The sequence below is a fragment of the Pteropus medius genome, unplaced genomic scaffold, assembly GCF_902729225.1.
Source record: "Pteropus medius unplaced genomic scaffold, Ma_sr-lr_union100, whole genome shotgun sequence".
NCBI lineage: Eukaryota > Metazoa > Chordata > Mammalia > Chiroptera > Pteropodidae > Pteropus > Pteropus medius.
Window position 1 is genome coordinate 5,721,804 of NW_024349799.1, and position 13,830 is coordinate 5,735,633.

At 33.5% G+C, this 13,830-nt stretch overlaps 1 protein-coding gene and 1 pseudogene across 3 annotated transcripts in view; one reads left to right on the forward strand and one right to left on the reverse strand.

Moving 5' to 3' along the window:
* MED13 (mediator complex subunit 13) overlaps positions 1 to 13,830 on the forward strand; it is a 98,097-nt gene that overhangs the window by 17,897 nt on the left and 66,370 nt on the right. For 2 of the 3 annotated variants that reach the window (XM_039885825.1, XM_039885824.1), the window contains exons 4-8: positions 6,616 to 6,761; positions 7,558 to 7,755; positions 9,161 to 9,355; positions 9,909 to 10,071; positions 10,267 to 10,377. In XM_039885825.1, coding sequence (XP_039741759.1) covers positions 6,616 to 6,761; positions 7,558 to 7,755; positions 9,161 to 9,355; positions 9,909 to 10,071; positions 10,267 to 10,377 — 813 coding nt within the window. The remainder of the gene's footprint in view (positions 1 to 6,615; positions 6,762 to 7,557; positions 7,756 to 9,160; positions 9,356 to 9,908; positions 10,072 to 10,266; positions 10,378 to 13,830) is intronic. The other variant, XM_039885826.1, reaches the window with a different exon arrangement.
* Positions 5,004 to 5,097, reverse strand: LOC120621364 (uncharacterized; annotated as a pseudogene).

Below are 13,830 nucleotides of genomic sequence, written 5' to 3' on the forward strand. Positions count from 1 at the left end.
AGAGCTGTATTTTTAAGAACTGTACTTCACTGATTAGAAGAACAAGAAATCTGAGGTCTCTTAGTCTCTTTGTCTTTTGAAGATAAAGAACGTGGAAATATTCTTGGAAATATTTTCAATTCAGGTTTTCATATCTGCTCTGCAGTTACTGAGTAAGCATAGCACACAACATTCATAGTCATTTGTATAGCATACTTACTTGATCCTCCAAACTAATCAAGTTATAATTTCTCTACATAATAGATTATTCTTGCTTGAATCACTTCCTTATTGTTTTCCTTGACACTAGTTTTAGTAAGTCCCCCTTTAAATGCATTTTGCCCCCTGTACCAAAAAATACTTCTCTTCTAAAATTTCCTGAAAAAACCTGTGAAAAGCTCGAAATGTTAAAAAATACACAGTCATTATAACCAGCAAAATATGAATTTTTCTTAACGTTTTAAAAGCTTTTTGATCTTGCTTTTAAGTTCTTGTGTTTTTTGTTGTTGTTTAGAGAGAAAAATGCCTTAAATTGATTTCTACCTATTTTATGTCAATACATATAATTAGCATATCCCTTTCAGAAATTAAGTATTAGTGGCTTACTAAGATAAAAATAGTATTTAGAAATTATATTGTGTATATGCTCTATAACTCAATCTTATTTGTAGAAGAAATTACGTCAGAAAAGAGGACACTCGAAAGAAAAGCACAAATATGGCTATGTATGCATCCCCACATATAGTAACAAAATTAGTTGTGTATGTTTAAATTAAATACCTTCTTTGAGGAAAATAAATGTACAGAGGCTATGGGGTAAATTTTAAAACTCCTAATGTTTCAACTGGTATTAAAAATCATGTTTGGTATTCTTAACACAAGGGTATTAGAGTCACTCTTGATTTGGTCTTTCCCTTGAGGCTGTGTTGTAATATAGGCCACATCATCACTTTGTTGAGAAAGTTTTATTTCCTGGCTCTGTAGTTTCTGGGCTGTCTGTGTTTTCTCTAAATTATGCTTGCAAACTAGCAAGTTCCTGAGTTCCTCTTTTTTTTTTTGTTTTTTGTTTTTTTTTTTTAGTACTTTATCAAGTATAGCTCCTGACACCCAAATTATATTTTAACTTTATCCAGTTCCCCAACTCAGTAAGTTCATTAGACACATCTCCTGCCTTCCAGAATTTTTTAGGCAACAGTGCTATGAATTATTTTTTTCATTACATAACATGGGTCCACCATTTCCCAGCCCCCCATAATAATTTTCTCTCCATTTTTCAGTGTTTTATATTCTTTGCTGCCAATTATCTGGTCCTAAAACCAATACCATGTATTTTGGTTTTTGTCATGGTAGCTTCTCACCCTTGGTGCTAATTTCTGTATCAGCTGTTGCTGTGTAACAAACCATTCTAAAACGTAAGGGCTTAAAACATCAGTTATGTATTGTTATTAATGTATCTGCAGGTCAACTAGGGTTAACCAGTCTATTTCACACTGTAAACTATAGGTGGGTACAAGTGTATTCCATATGATTCTCATTCACCTTAGACTAATGAGCCAGCCAGGCCTGGCATGTTCTTATGGCTATGAAAGAAGCACTGGAGGGCAAGCCAAATTGCAGAAGCACATTTCAAGCTTCTGCTTGGCCAAAGCAAGTCATAAAGCAAGCCTAAGTTAAGGGTTAGGAAGGTATATTTCACCACTAAGGGGAGGAACTACAAAGTCACACCAAAGAGCCTGGATAAAAAGGGAGTGGCGGAATGAGCAAAACGTAATACAGAGAAAGCTACAGTGATCAAAGTAGTGTGGTACTGGCATAAAGACAGATATGTAAACCAATGGAATAAAGTCTAGGAATAAAAGTGTGTGTGTGTGTGTGTGTGTGTGTGTGTGTGTTTTCTCAAATGGTCTTTGACAAGAGTTCCAGGACCACTCAATGAGGAAAGGACAGTCTCTTCAACAAAGTGTTGGGAAAACTGGATCTCTACATGCAAACGAATGAAGCTGATGCTTATCTTATACTATATAAAAAAATTATCTCAAAATGAATTAAAAACATAAACAAAATTTACAACTATAAAACTAGAAGAAAACATATGGAAAAGGCTTCGTGACATTAGATTTGGCAATGCTTTCTTAGTGATGACACCAAAAGTATAGACAAGAAAAGCAAAAATAGACAAATGGGACCAAATCAAACTTAAATACCTTTGGTTGTCAAAGGACATAATCAACAGTGAAAAGGCAATTTACAGAATGGGAGAAAATATTTGCAAATCATATCTGATAAGGGGTTAATATCCACTATATATAAAGAACTCCTACAAGTAAACAAAAAAATCAAACAACCTGATTTAAAAATAGGCATAGGACTTGAATAACATCTCTTTAAAGAAGGTATACAAATGGCCAACAAACATATGAAAAGATTCTCAACATCACCAATCAGCAATATGCAAATCAAAACCACAATGAGATACCACTTTCCATCCGTTAGGATGGGTACTATTAAAAAAAAAACATGAAAAATATATTAGAGAAGATAGAGAAATTGAAACCCTTGTGCAGTGTTGATGAGATTGCAAAATGGTGCACACTATGGAAAACAGTATGGAGTTTCCGCAAAAAATTAAAAATAAAATTACCATATGACTCAGTAATCCTACTTCTGAGTATATAGTCAAAAGAATTGAAACAAGATCTTGAAGAGATATTTCATACTCATGTTGATAGCATCCTATTTCCAATAGCCAAAAGGTGCAAGCAACCCTAATGTTTATTGATGGGTGAATGGTTAAACGAAATGTTTTATATACATACAATGGATCATTATTCACCCTTTAAAAGGAAAGAGATTCTGTCCCATGCTACACAATGGATGAAACTTAAGGACATTATGCTAAGTGAAAAAAGATAGTCACAAAAAGATATACTGTATGGTTGTACTTATGTGAAGTAGCTGTAGTAGTCCAATTTATAGAAATAGAAAGTGGAATGGTGGTTGCCAGGGACTGGGAGAAGGTAGAAAGAGGGAATTGTTTAATGCGTGTAGTTTTATTTGCAAGATGAAAAAGTCCTGAAGATCTGTTTAAGAACAATGCGAATATACTTAATGGTACATTTAGAAATGGGTAAGATGGTAAATTTTATTTATTTTTTAACCCATGATTTAAAAAATGAGAGATCAGTGAAGAATTGGGACCAATACCTCAATCTTCCACAGAAGTTAAAGTTATAATTCCTAGTATCAAAGAATTTACAACCTGTCAGGTAGTTCAATTAGTAAGTAAATGATAGTAGTACTATGATAAATATTATAAGTATAGAATATTATGGGAACACATAGATGCTTAAAGGAGTTTTGAGGAATGATTAAGAAATGAGAAATTTGTGGGAAACAAAGGGGGAGTTCTTGGTAGATTAAGTATCTTTGTCTATAGAGTTTGGCAAGGATCAGACTGTGAAAGGTCTAAACTGCTATGCTAAGGTTTTCGATTTAGTCCTGAAGGCATTGGGGAACTGTTGATTTCAAGCTTTCCAGTTACACGATCAGAATTAATTTTTAGAAAGTGTGCTGGCAGCAGTGTAAAACAACAAGACATATTAAAGATTGTAATAGTTATTCAGACCTTAAGATAAAGAACTGACAAATCATAGCTACTTAGGAACTAGAATAAGTAGGAATTAGTGATAGATTGATTAGTTGAATGTAGGGAGTTTTGGACAAAAGAAAAATTAAGATTTTTGTTTCTGGCTTGGGTAACTATAGATACAGACTTAATAAGAAAATATGTTTAGTAAGAGATAAGTAGTTCAGATATGGACTTCATTGTATAGTATTTAGTGTGTATATACTCTGCCAAGGACCTATTTTAGATGCTGGGGATACAACATTGAACAAAGGAGACAGATTCTGTAAGAAATAAGCAAACCATATAATATGTCAGATTGTCACTATTTGGCCAAAACAAAACAAATACCAGAAGAGGAATTGAGGGGCAGTTTAAAGTAAGATGATCAGTGAAGACCTCACCTAGAAGGTATTTGAACATAAACTTGACAAAGGTGAATGTAGGTATCTGGAATGTAGTTTCAGGTCACGTACAGTAGGTATGAGAAGGTCTGGTGTGTTTCAGGAACAGCAGAGAGGCCAGTTGAGGGAGAAGAGAAAGTATTAGAAGACTGGTAAGAGATGAGGTGCGGGGGGTAGGTAGGTTGATGTAGGGCACTGTAGGAAGTAAGAATAACTTTTATTAAAGATTTATTTTCATTGTCTAGGTCTTAAGACATTCTCATAGTATCCTGTACCTGGTTTTTATTATAGCATTAGTCTATATTTAATTAACTATAATTAAATAATTGTGTGCTTAGCATAATATCATGTGCTTAGCCATAAAATACTTGTTGAATAAAGGAATAACATTTGCTTTCACTTGATGCTTATGTGTATAGTGCATTTAGATCCAAATATAATATTAAGTTTAATGCAGAGTTCTCTTGAATGTATGTAAGTGGTTTTTTATTTTAAGCATTTGGAGATAGATTTATGTTTGGTCGTTTTTTTGGTCTGTTTTGTAGTATAGGTACCTTACTGTTGCTGGAAAGCAATAATAAAATTGAGTTAAAGTGAGCATTAGCAGCAATTGGTGGACAGTTCTCCAAGTGATTAGTTAGCAGTCTCTTTACTTACCTTGATTTGGTGATTATTTTAGATTTATACTCATATTACAGCAAATGTCTTATCTTTGTAATTAATAGCTATTCCAGTTGGGTGTCTTTTAATGAAAAGAGAAACAAGCATTATTTATTAAATAATTTAAAAGTTTATTTCCAATTTAAAACTATTGGCTTTATCAATTATACCTCAATAAAGCTGGGCGGAAAAGCCTATTGGCTAAGTGCAGTGGTATCCTAGATTGAATTCTGGATTAGAGAAGAGGCCTAAGTGGAAGATCCAGGGAAATCTTCATGAAGACTGGAGTTAATTAATAGTAATGTACCAATAATTTTTTTCTTTAGTATTTTAAAAAATATATGGAACGCTTCATGAATGTTCGTGGCATCCTTGCACAGGGGCCGTGCTAATCTTCTCTGTATTTATATGTGCTGCCAAAGCAAGCACAGTAACGTACCAACACGTCAATTACTTGTTTGACAAATGTAGCATGGTTATGTAAGATGATAACATTAGGGGAAACTGGGTGAAGGGTATATGGGAACTCTCTATACTATCTTTGCAACTTTTCTATAAATTTAAGATTATTCCAAATAAAAGTTTAAAAAAAATAATACTGGAGCGGAGAAAGATATAGTAATCACTAATTAGTGTATAGAATTCAAAACTTAAAAAATTTAAAAGTTATATGATTCAAGCAGTACGGAATGGTATTATAAATTTAGAAAAATTTAAGATCCCTGCTTAATTGCTCTAGTTCCAATCCCTGGAAGTAACCAGGTTTTCTTTTTTTGTGTGTGCCATAATTCCAGAAATGCTTTACCTCTAGACCTTGATCAGCTTTTAGATACAATGTCTACTAATTCTTTACCCTGAAAGATAAGATTTTTTTTATAGTTAGTTTTCAGTTATATTATTTTCATTTTTTTTAACTTGAATGATAAGCTTAAATTTCAGTTTCTTGTTCTATTAATTTTAGACATTATCTGTTGGCTCCTTAATATATATTAGATGAAAAAATTCTCAGTTCTGCATTGCTCTTCACCTCTTCCCTACCTTGTTTTCCTACTTATTTTACTACAACTTAATTTTAATTATGCTTTTGCCTTGTCTAGAAATAATTCAAGAGAGCGTATAGATAATATACAGCACGTTTTGAGCTTATTAATTGCTACATTTTAAAGAACTGATTCTTTAAATTGGACGAATTAGAAAAATGTATGGAGAAGGAATAATAAAAGTGGAATCGTCCTCATGTATAATATCGTTCTCTTTTGGGCCCTTGACCTTTCTAAATTTTATCTTAGGGACACATCTGCTTCTTGGAAACTTATTTTTCTACCTGTATACCCAACCATATGTAAATTTCATAAAATATGCTGTTTTGCATGTAACTTTGATTCTAGGATGCCTTCAATTGTAAGACCTATCATTGCTTTAAAATAACTTCGTTGGGGCTGGGGGAAGGGCAGTACATTAAATGATTGATTGGATGTGGCTCTATTTCATAAATAATAGAATCAGAGAATATGTTTGTATTTAATTTCTTAGTAGAGGAGAAAATAAAAATTAGGTTACTCTTAATTCTATTACACACCTAGCCTTTTTTCACCAAAGAAATTGCTCTTTTTATCTTTAAAAATTGAGGTATACTGTTTTCATAGTCTACCCTTTCCATTAAACCCACTCCCACCTTATTTTAGTGACTATATTATAATCGTATGTGTATGTACACGTAACATGACTGCTTCCCCTATTTGCAGCTTTTTCTATAAACAGTGCTGCAAAGAACATTTCTTATAGCTAAATCTTGGCTCATATCTGTGATTTTTTTCCCCTTCAGATGATGAAGTAGAATTTCTAGGTTAAAGAGAATGCATTTTGTAGTATAGCTTCATAATTAAGAAAAGCAAGTTAAGATTTTTGGCATATTATCACTAAAATATAACTTTTTCTTCTTAATAGTGAACACTTGTCCTGCTCTTTCACCTTTTTCTTGCATGGAGACAGCAATGTTTGTACCAGTGTGGAAATTAACCAACATCAACCTGTGTACCTTCTTAGTGAAGAGCATATCACCCTTGCTCAACAGTCTAATAGCCCATTTCAAGGTAGATTATTTTGTTGGCTTCAAAATTTGATCTTTTATTGTCGTTGGAAGGAAATTTTTATTGAAATTGGTTATTTTACATTTTTGCGATTAATGAAATTTAGCCTATTGATGATTCTGATGTAGTTTACTTTGGTCTTCCCCATTAGAATATTAAGTGAATGAAATGTTTTTTTAATACAAATATTATTTTTAACATTTTTGTACATGAATGGTAGCATATTTTAAAGTGTTTTTTAAAATACCATTTACACATACATGTGTTTCATGTTTTTATGGTCATCTTGCGTGTTAGGTCATAAGTCATTTGAACATATAACACAGGCACTTTGGTATAATTTATCTATGGGAAATACTTTATGAGATTACTGATTTGTTTTTAAGGACTGGCAGTGTGTTCTTGTTTTAATTCTGAGTCTATTATTTGCTTTTTAAAAATGTACATGGTGTTACATAATAAGTACTTAGATTTCATATACACATTTTTTTCTTTCAAATTGGTTTTCCATAGTGGAATCAGGAGAAGTTGAAGGATATACAAGTATTCCCAGTTCATTGTGAAATTTTATCCATCTGAGATTTTGGGGTAGACAAAATTTTAAGTTTTTATAATAAACTTAGTATTGTACTTATCTTCACAATAATGAAGCATAATTAATTGCTTTTCTCAGGAATGATCATTATGGGTTTTCTTTTCTTTTTTAGAATTGCATAATTACTTGTCATACTGTTCGATGTGATCTCATTTGGTTTAACAGTGTTTAGTTAGTTATTTGATGTCTGTTTTGGGTTTCTAGTTATCTTAAGCCCATTTGGACTAAATGGCACTCTCACAGGACAGGCGTTCAAGATGTCCGATTCAGCTACAAAAAAACTAATTGGTGAATGGAAACAGTTCTATCCTATCTCATCTTGCTTGAAGGAGATGTCTGAAGAAAAACAGGAAGATATGGATTGGGAAGATGATTCTTTAGCTGCAGTAGAAGTTCTTGTTGGTACGGATTCTGAGTATTAATCTTATGGGGAAAATATATGACCGTATGTATTAGTTAGATTTTGCTAACTAATAAACACCTTCAATACCTTAGTGGCTTTCAGCACCAGACATTTCCTGCTCACGTTGCATAAGGGCTGCAGTTTGGTTGTGGTTTGGCTCCTTGTATCTTATTATTCTGTATCCTAGGTTCAGGAGTACCTAGTATCTGGAACATGCCGTTCTTACAAGAACAGGGGGATATTAGGGACTGAGTCTAACCATGTAAGTGTATTTAAAGCTTCAGCTAGGATTTATCTTCTCACACTCAGACAGAACTAGCCACATGGCCAAACCAAAGTCATTGGGGTAGGGAAATATATTCCACCCAGAGGAAGCATACTAATGGCAGGAAGAAAATAATTGTGAATGAATATTTGGAGGCTGGAAAGTTAACAACATGTGTTATGCGGTATTTTAACAGTTGGTAGAACTGTCACCTCCAATAATTTAAAGGGCAGAATATGTACCAAAAAGGACTTAGGGCTTTCATCTTCTCTAAGTCAGCTCTATTTAGATTGGCTATATTCTGTGTGTTTTCTCATTCAGGGACCCAGATTAACAAGGTAAACTATATTTGAGACATGCTAATCTCAAGGCAGAGGACAGAAGTAAGAGAGGCTGCACTGATTTTGCAAGCACATTTAAAGTTCCTGTTGGGATGTGACATATATGCACTTAAGTTCCAAAACAGGTTATACAGCCATGCCTTAACAATGGGGTGAAGATGTGTACTTCACTTTAGAGAGATATGGGAGGTATGGGGAATGTATAATTGAGCCGATAATTGAGATTAGAGTCTGCAACACTGTGTTTAGTGGAATCATGTGGTAATGGTATATATGAAGATTACCTTATTTGGATTTTTTAAAAAATAAATGAATATCAGTATTCAGTTTCATTAAATACGTTATTACCAGTGTAGTTGTGACAAAAAACAGAAGCAAAACACAAACAAATTAGGTTTTTAAAATAGAGACATTGAAGAAAACAGTCCATTTTCTAGTGCCCAGATTACCTTTGTTAAACTTTTAAAATAACTTTTACTATACCTTAGAGTTGGTCAAATTCGCTAATAAGGATTTTTAAAAAAGTAATACACATTCATGTTTTGAAAAATCCAAAAATGAACAGAGAAAGCTGCTTTCTTCTAAGTCTCTCTCACTGAAGGTTAACCACTACTAACAGCTTCTTATGGTTCTAGAAAAACCTTATCCCAAAAAGAGCATATATTTATAAAAATATTAAATATATTATTACGTAAACAAATGTGATAGTATATCTACTTTTCCATTATAGTATTTTTGAGTGAAACATTCTACTACAATCACAGTAGTGATTGATTTTCCTGTCTTCTTTCCTTTCAGCTGGTGTCCGAATGATCTACCCAGCATGTTTTGTTCTAGTCCCTCAGTCAGACATTCCTACTCCAAGCTCTGTGGGATCCTCTCACTGTTCAACTTCTTGCTTGGGTGTCCACCAAGTGCCTGCTTCCACAAGAGATCCTGCTATGTCTTCAGTTACTCTTACACCACCTACATCTCCTGAGGAAGTCCAAACAGGTATTCTAATTTGTTTTATTATCTGTAGTGGTAAATCTGTTATTTTGAATACAGTAAACATTTAATTTAAAAACTATTTTGAAATAATTTAAACTTATTGAAGAGTTTGTAAGAACAGTACAAACAACTCCCTCATTCAGATTCCCAAAATGTTAACATTTGTTCCATCAACCTTGCTATATGTATACATTCATATCGTTGGTTTCCTTTTGAACCATTTAAAAGCAAGCTGCAGAGATGATGCCCTATCACCACTAAGTACTCAGTTTATTTTCCAAAATTAAGAACACCCTTCTATATAACTACCATTTAATCCTCCAAGACAGGAAGTCAACATTTATATAATACTATCATCCAATTCACATCCCCTGTTCACATTTTTTTATTTCCTGTATTTTAAGTAAAGTATCATGTTTTTTTTGCCTCAGAATTTCAGTAGGTCTACTTTTAGTTGGTATAATTTGCATCACAAATTAATTTTTAAAACCCAAACAATATTACTTTAAACCTACCTTTATTCTCCTACAGCCTATTTTTTTTGGTTTGTTTTCAGTTGATCCTCAGTCTGCCCAGAAGTGGGTCAAATTTTCTTCAGTATCTGATGGCTTCAACTCTGATAGTACTAGCCATCATGGTGGGAAAATACCCAGAAAATTAGCAAATCATGTGGTGGATAGAGTTTGGCAAGAATGCAATATGAACAGAGCACAGAACAAGTATGTATTTTTATTTCCAAGTTTAAAAATTGCATGTCGATAGTTACTTGTAAATAGGAGACATTTTAAGTATAAATAGTAATTTGTATGACTTCTTTAATCCAGAAAATTGATACTTTAAAATTTAATTTTAATGTTTAATTCAGGGTTACAGAAAATTTTATGAATTCTTAATTTTATAATTTTAAATCTTAGGAGGAAGTATTCAGCTTCATCAGGTGGTCTTTGTGAAGAGGAGACAGCTGATAAAGTAGCATCCTGGGATTTTGTTGAAGCCACACAAAGAACAAATTGCTGCTGTTTGAGGTAGATTTTTTTTTAGTTGATATCTGCGTATATATGTGTGGTAGTTTCTTGTACTCTTGAGTACTTATACCCCATTTTGTTTGAGGTAGCTTATATAAACAGTGTGTTAGGGTATTTTTCAAAAGAAAAAATTTTAGGAAAGTTTAGTGATTTGGAGCCAATTATAGAAGTATATACAAATGTATGCCTTAAGTTCTTACACAGTTACCAGAGCTAGGCTATGAAAGCTTGGTTTCACAGCCAAATAAAAGAGAATTTTTACTCGATTATGTTATGTATGGCATCTATAAGGTAAAAGGCACACATCTCTTGAGAAGTGTTCGTAGGTGGCATTGTGCCTGAGAAATTTCTCCCAAGGGTTATCATAAAAAAGATGATACGTGATATACTAGATAAAAATTTGCATAATCTTTCTTTTTTATAGTAAATATAGGGTTTCTACAGCAGTTTCTTATAACATTTCTTTGGGCAAGCTGTAGGTGAAATGGTGAAATGAGGTTTAAAATATATGTTTCAGCAAGGAACCAAAGCCGTATTATAAAAATACAAGCCCTCAAAAGACTGTATTGATTGAAAGATTGGTAGAGGAATGGAACTCTTTAGGTAGTCGTATTTATTATATTGGGGTGTTTGATGAGATGTGGTTATTAGAAGCATTAAGGTTATATTGCCTAGAATTTATTTTATTCTACAGATTAAAGATAGATCATTTGTAATCAAGTTAACACATAATGGTATTGACGTCACTAATCAGGACTTGTGAGCAAATAGTTGGCTACCCCTTTTTGTCATGGGTGTGAGCCAAAGGAATGGAATGCCTTGCCTGCAGGCTAGGGCTAAGGTTTTCTTACATTCTGTTTGTTTGAATACAGTGACAGACTTTCAGGTATTGTGGTATGTCTTTTCATAGATTGAATGTCCTTACATAGATTCTTTGGATTAGAGACTGTATAATTTTTTAAAGTCTGGTAACTTTGCTGAAAACTTGCCTCTGTTGTTAATAAAGAAATTGGAATAAAAATATGGCTAGATTAGCTCCTGTTTAACAGTTTAAGAAAGTTTAAAAACCACACCCGCCTAGGAAGAAAACTAACCAACCAACCTAGTCTTGAAATTCAGGGATCCATGACATTATTTGTCTGAGACCAGGAGTCAGTAAATTGATCCATTGGCCAAATTTGGCTCAGTGTCTGTTTCGTATGGCCTGTGAGCTGAAAATATTTTTTACATTTTTAAGTAGTTGAATAAAATTTGAAGGAGAATATTTTGTGACGTGAAAATTAAATTCCAATTTGAGCGTTTATAAATAAGGATTTATCAGAACATAACCACATTCATTTACATGGTAACTATGGCTGTTTTCACAGGGTCAAGTAATTTCAACACAGACTGTATGTCCCCCTGAGTCTAATATACTTATCATCAGGTCCTTTACAGTAGTGGTCCCCGACCCTTTTGGCACCAGGGACCAGTGCTCCTATGAGAATCTGATGCCTGACTATCTGAGATGGAGCTGAGATGGTGATGCTAGCGCTGGGGAGGGGCTGTAAATGCAGATGAAGCTTTGCTCGCTAGCCTGCCACTCACCTTCTGTTGTGTGGACCCGTACCTGTCTGCAGCCCAGGGGTTGGGGACCCCTGCTTTACAGAATAAGTTTGCCAGTCTCTGGTCTAAGACCAATAGGATACTTAAATTAAGCTTTCCTTGTATGTATTAGCATTTTTACCAAGCAGCACTTCTTTTTTAGTTCCTAACCTAGACTTTTGATTTATTCTTTTTAAAAGTTGTGAATTTTAAGTATATTTATCTATAATAGTTTTGGAGGAAGACACTCAAAATACTTAAGTATATTTAACATAAGTCAAAGTTTAAATTCTTGGTCTTTAAGCTGAACTTTTATTTTTATTTAGCTTTCTCTCTTATTTCCGGAAATCCCACCCAGGCATATAGAGATTTGACATAATGAAATTTCATATAATCTATACATGCGACTTGCTTTGGTAAATTCATCACTCTACTGAATACAATGTTTCTAATCATTTACGTTTTTACTATTGCATTTTGTACTACAAGTATCTCCTTTACTTCCTTCAAATATGATTATCTTATTTAGTTTTTAAATAAGGCTTAAAAAGACTTTGAGCCCACTATATGTGTGCATCCTCTCTTGCCATAGAATATAGAAGATAGAGCACACAATGATAACTCACTCTGCTAGTCAGCCACTTTGCTCTCAGATCTATTCCTACATTTTCTTGCCCTGTTCTCTGTTGAAGGAAATTACATTTCGTAGGCCTCCTTGCTTTCTACACATGTTTTTTTTTCAACTTTATTAAGATATAGTTGACAACGTTGTGTAAGTTTAAGGTGTACAACATGGTGATTTGATTAGCCTTGCTTTCTGGATTTGGCTGATGGGTGGCACTAACAAAATTGGTTGATGAAAAAAGGGAAGAAGCCAGGATGTTTCCCCACCATTTTTTGAGTCTACTCCAGCAGCAGCTCTGTGTCCCATTAACAGCAGCCCTTTCTTCCATGGTCCCAGTTAACCACCGAACAGGTCCTAGCACCATCTTAAGCTTTGCGACATGTCGAGACTAATTCATCTTTCTGTCCTTTCAGTCCTAGAAGTCGTAGAAGTTCTCTACAGTTACTAGTTTATAGGTTGCCTCACTTTCCTCTGTTTTTCATAACCAGTTCTCGATAGTAAATTTCTTCTGTGTGATGACAGGACTGGACCCTGACTGATATGTTAGCTTTTCTTAGAAATCGATTTGAAAAAAAAAAAATAAAAAATAAAAAATTGTATAGTTATATAAGCAGTTTGCATGAGTATATGTGATTTTAAGGAATTTATATTATACAAATAAAGCTGAAGTTCCCTTGATCCTGCTCTCTTCGAATCCTACTACCTCTCCCTAGAAGTGACTATTTGCCAATTAAATATTATCCTTCCATACTTTTTTCTGTATTTTCGTGTGTGTATGTGTTTTTCCACCCGACATATAAATATAATACTGATGTTTTGGCATCTTTTTTTTTTTAGCTCTTTCCATTCTACTCGTAGATCTGCCTTATTGTTTTAAAAAACTTTTTGGTATTCCATTGAATGGAAGTACCATAGTGTATTTAATCATTCAGGGTTTTATAGACAGATAATTTGTTTCCAGAGGCTTTTTGTTCATGTTTACTTTTTAAAAATAATACTTCTGTGACTATCAGTTATTTATTAGATTTTTTTGAACACTTACTCTGTGATAGATTTCCTAGGCTCAAGATACACTAGTAAACAAGGCTGTTATAAAGCCTGCATGATAATGGGAATGCCTTAGATAATTAAAAAGAATTCTTAATCCTTTTAAAATTAAGAGTGATGAGGGCTAGGAAAGAATTAAAACTAGGTGGGTGATGTGATAGAGAGTTGTGGGTGAACAGGGTATTTAAATACTACTT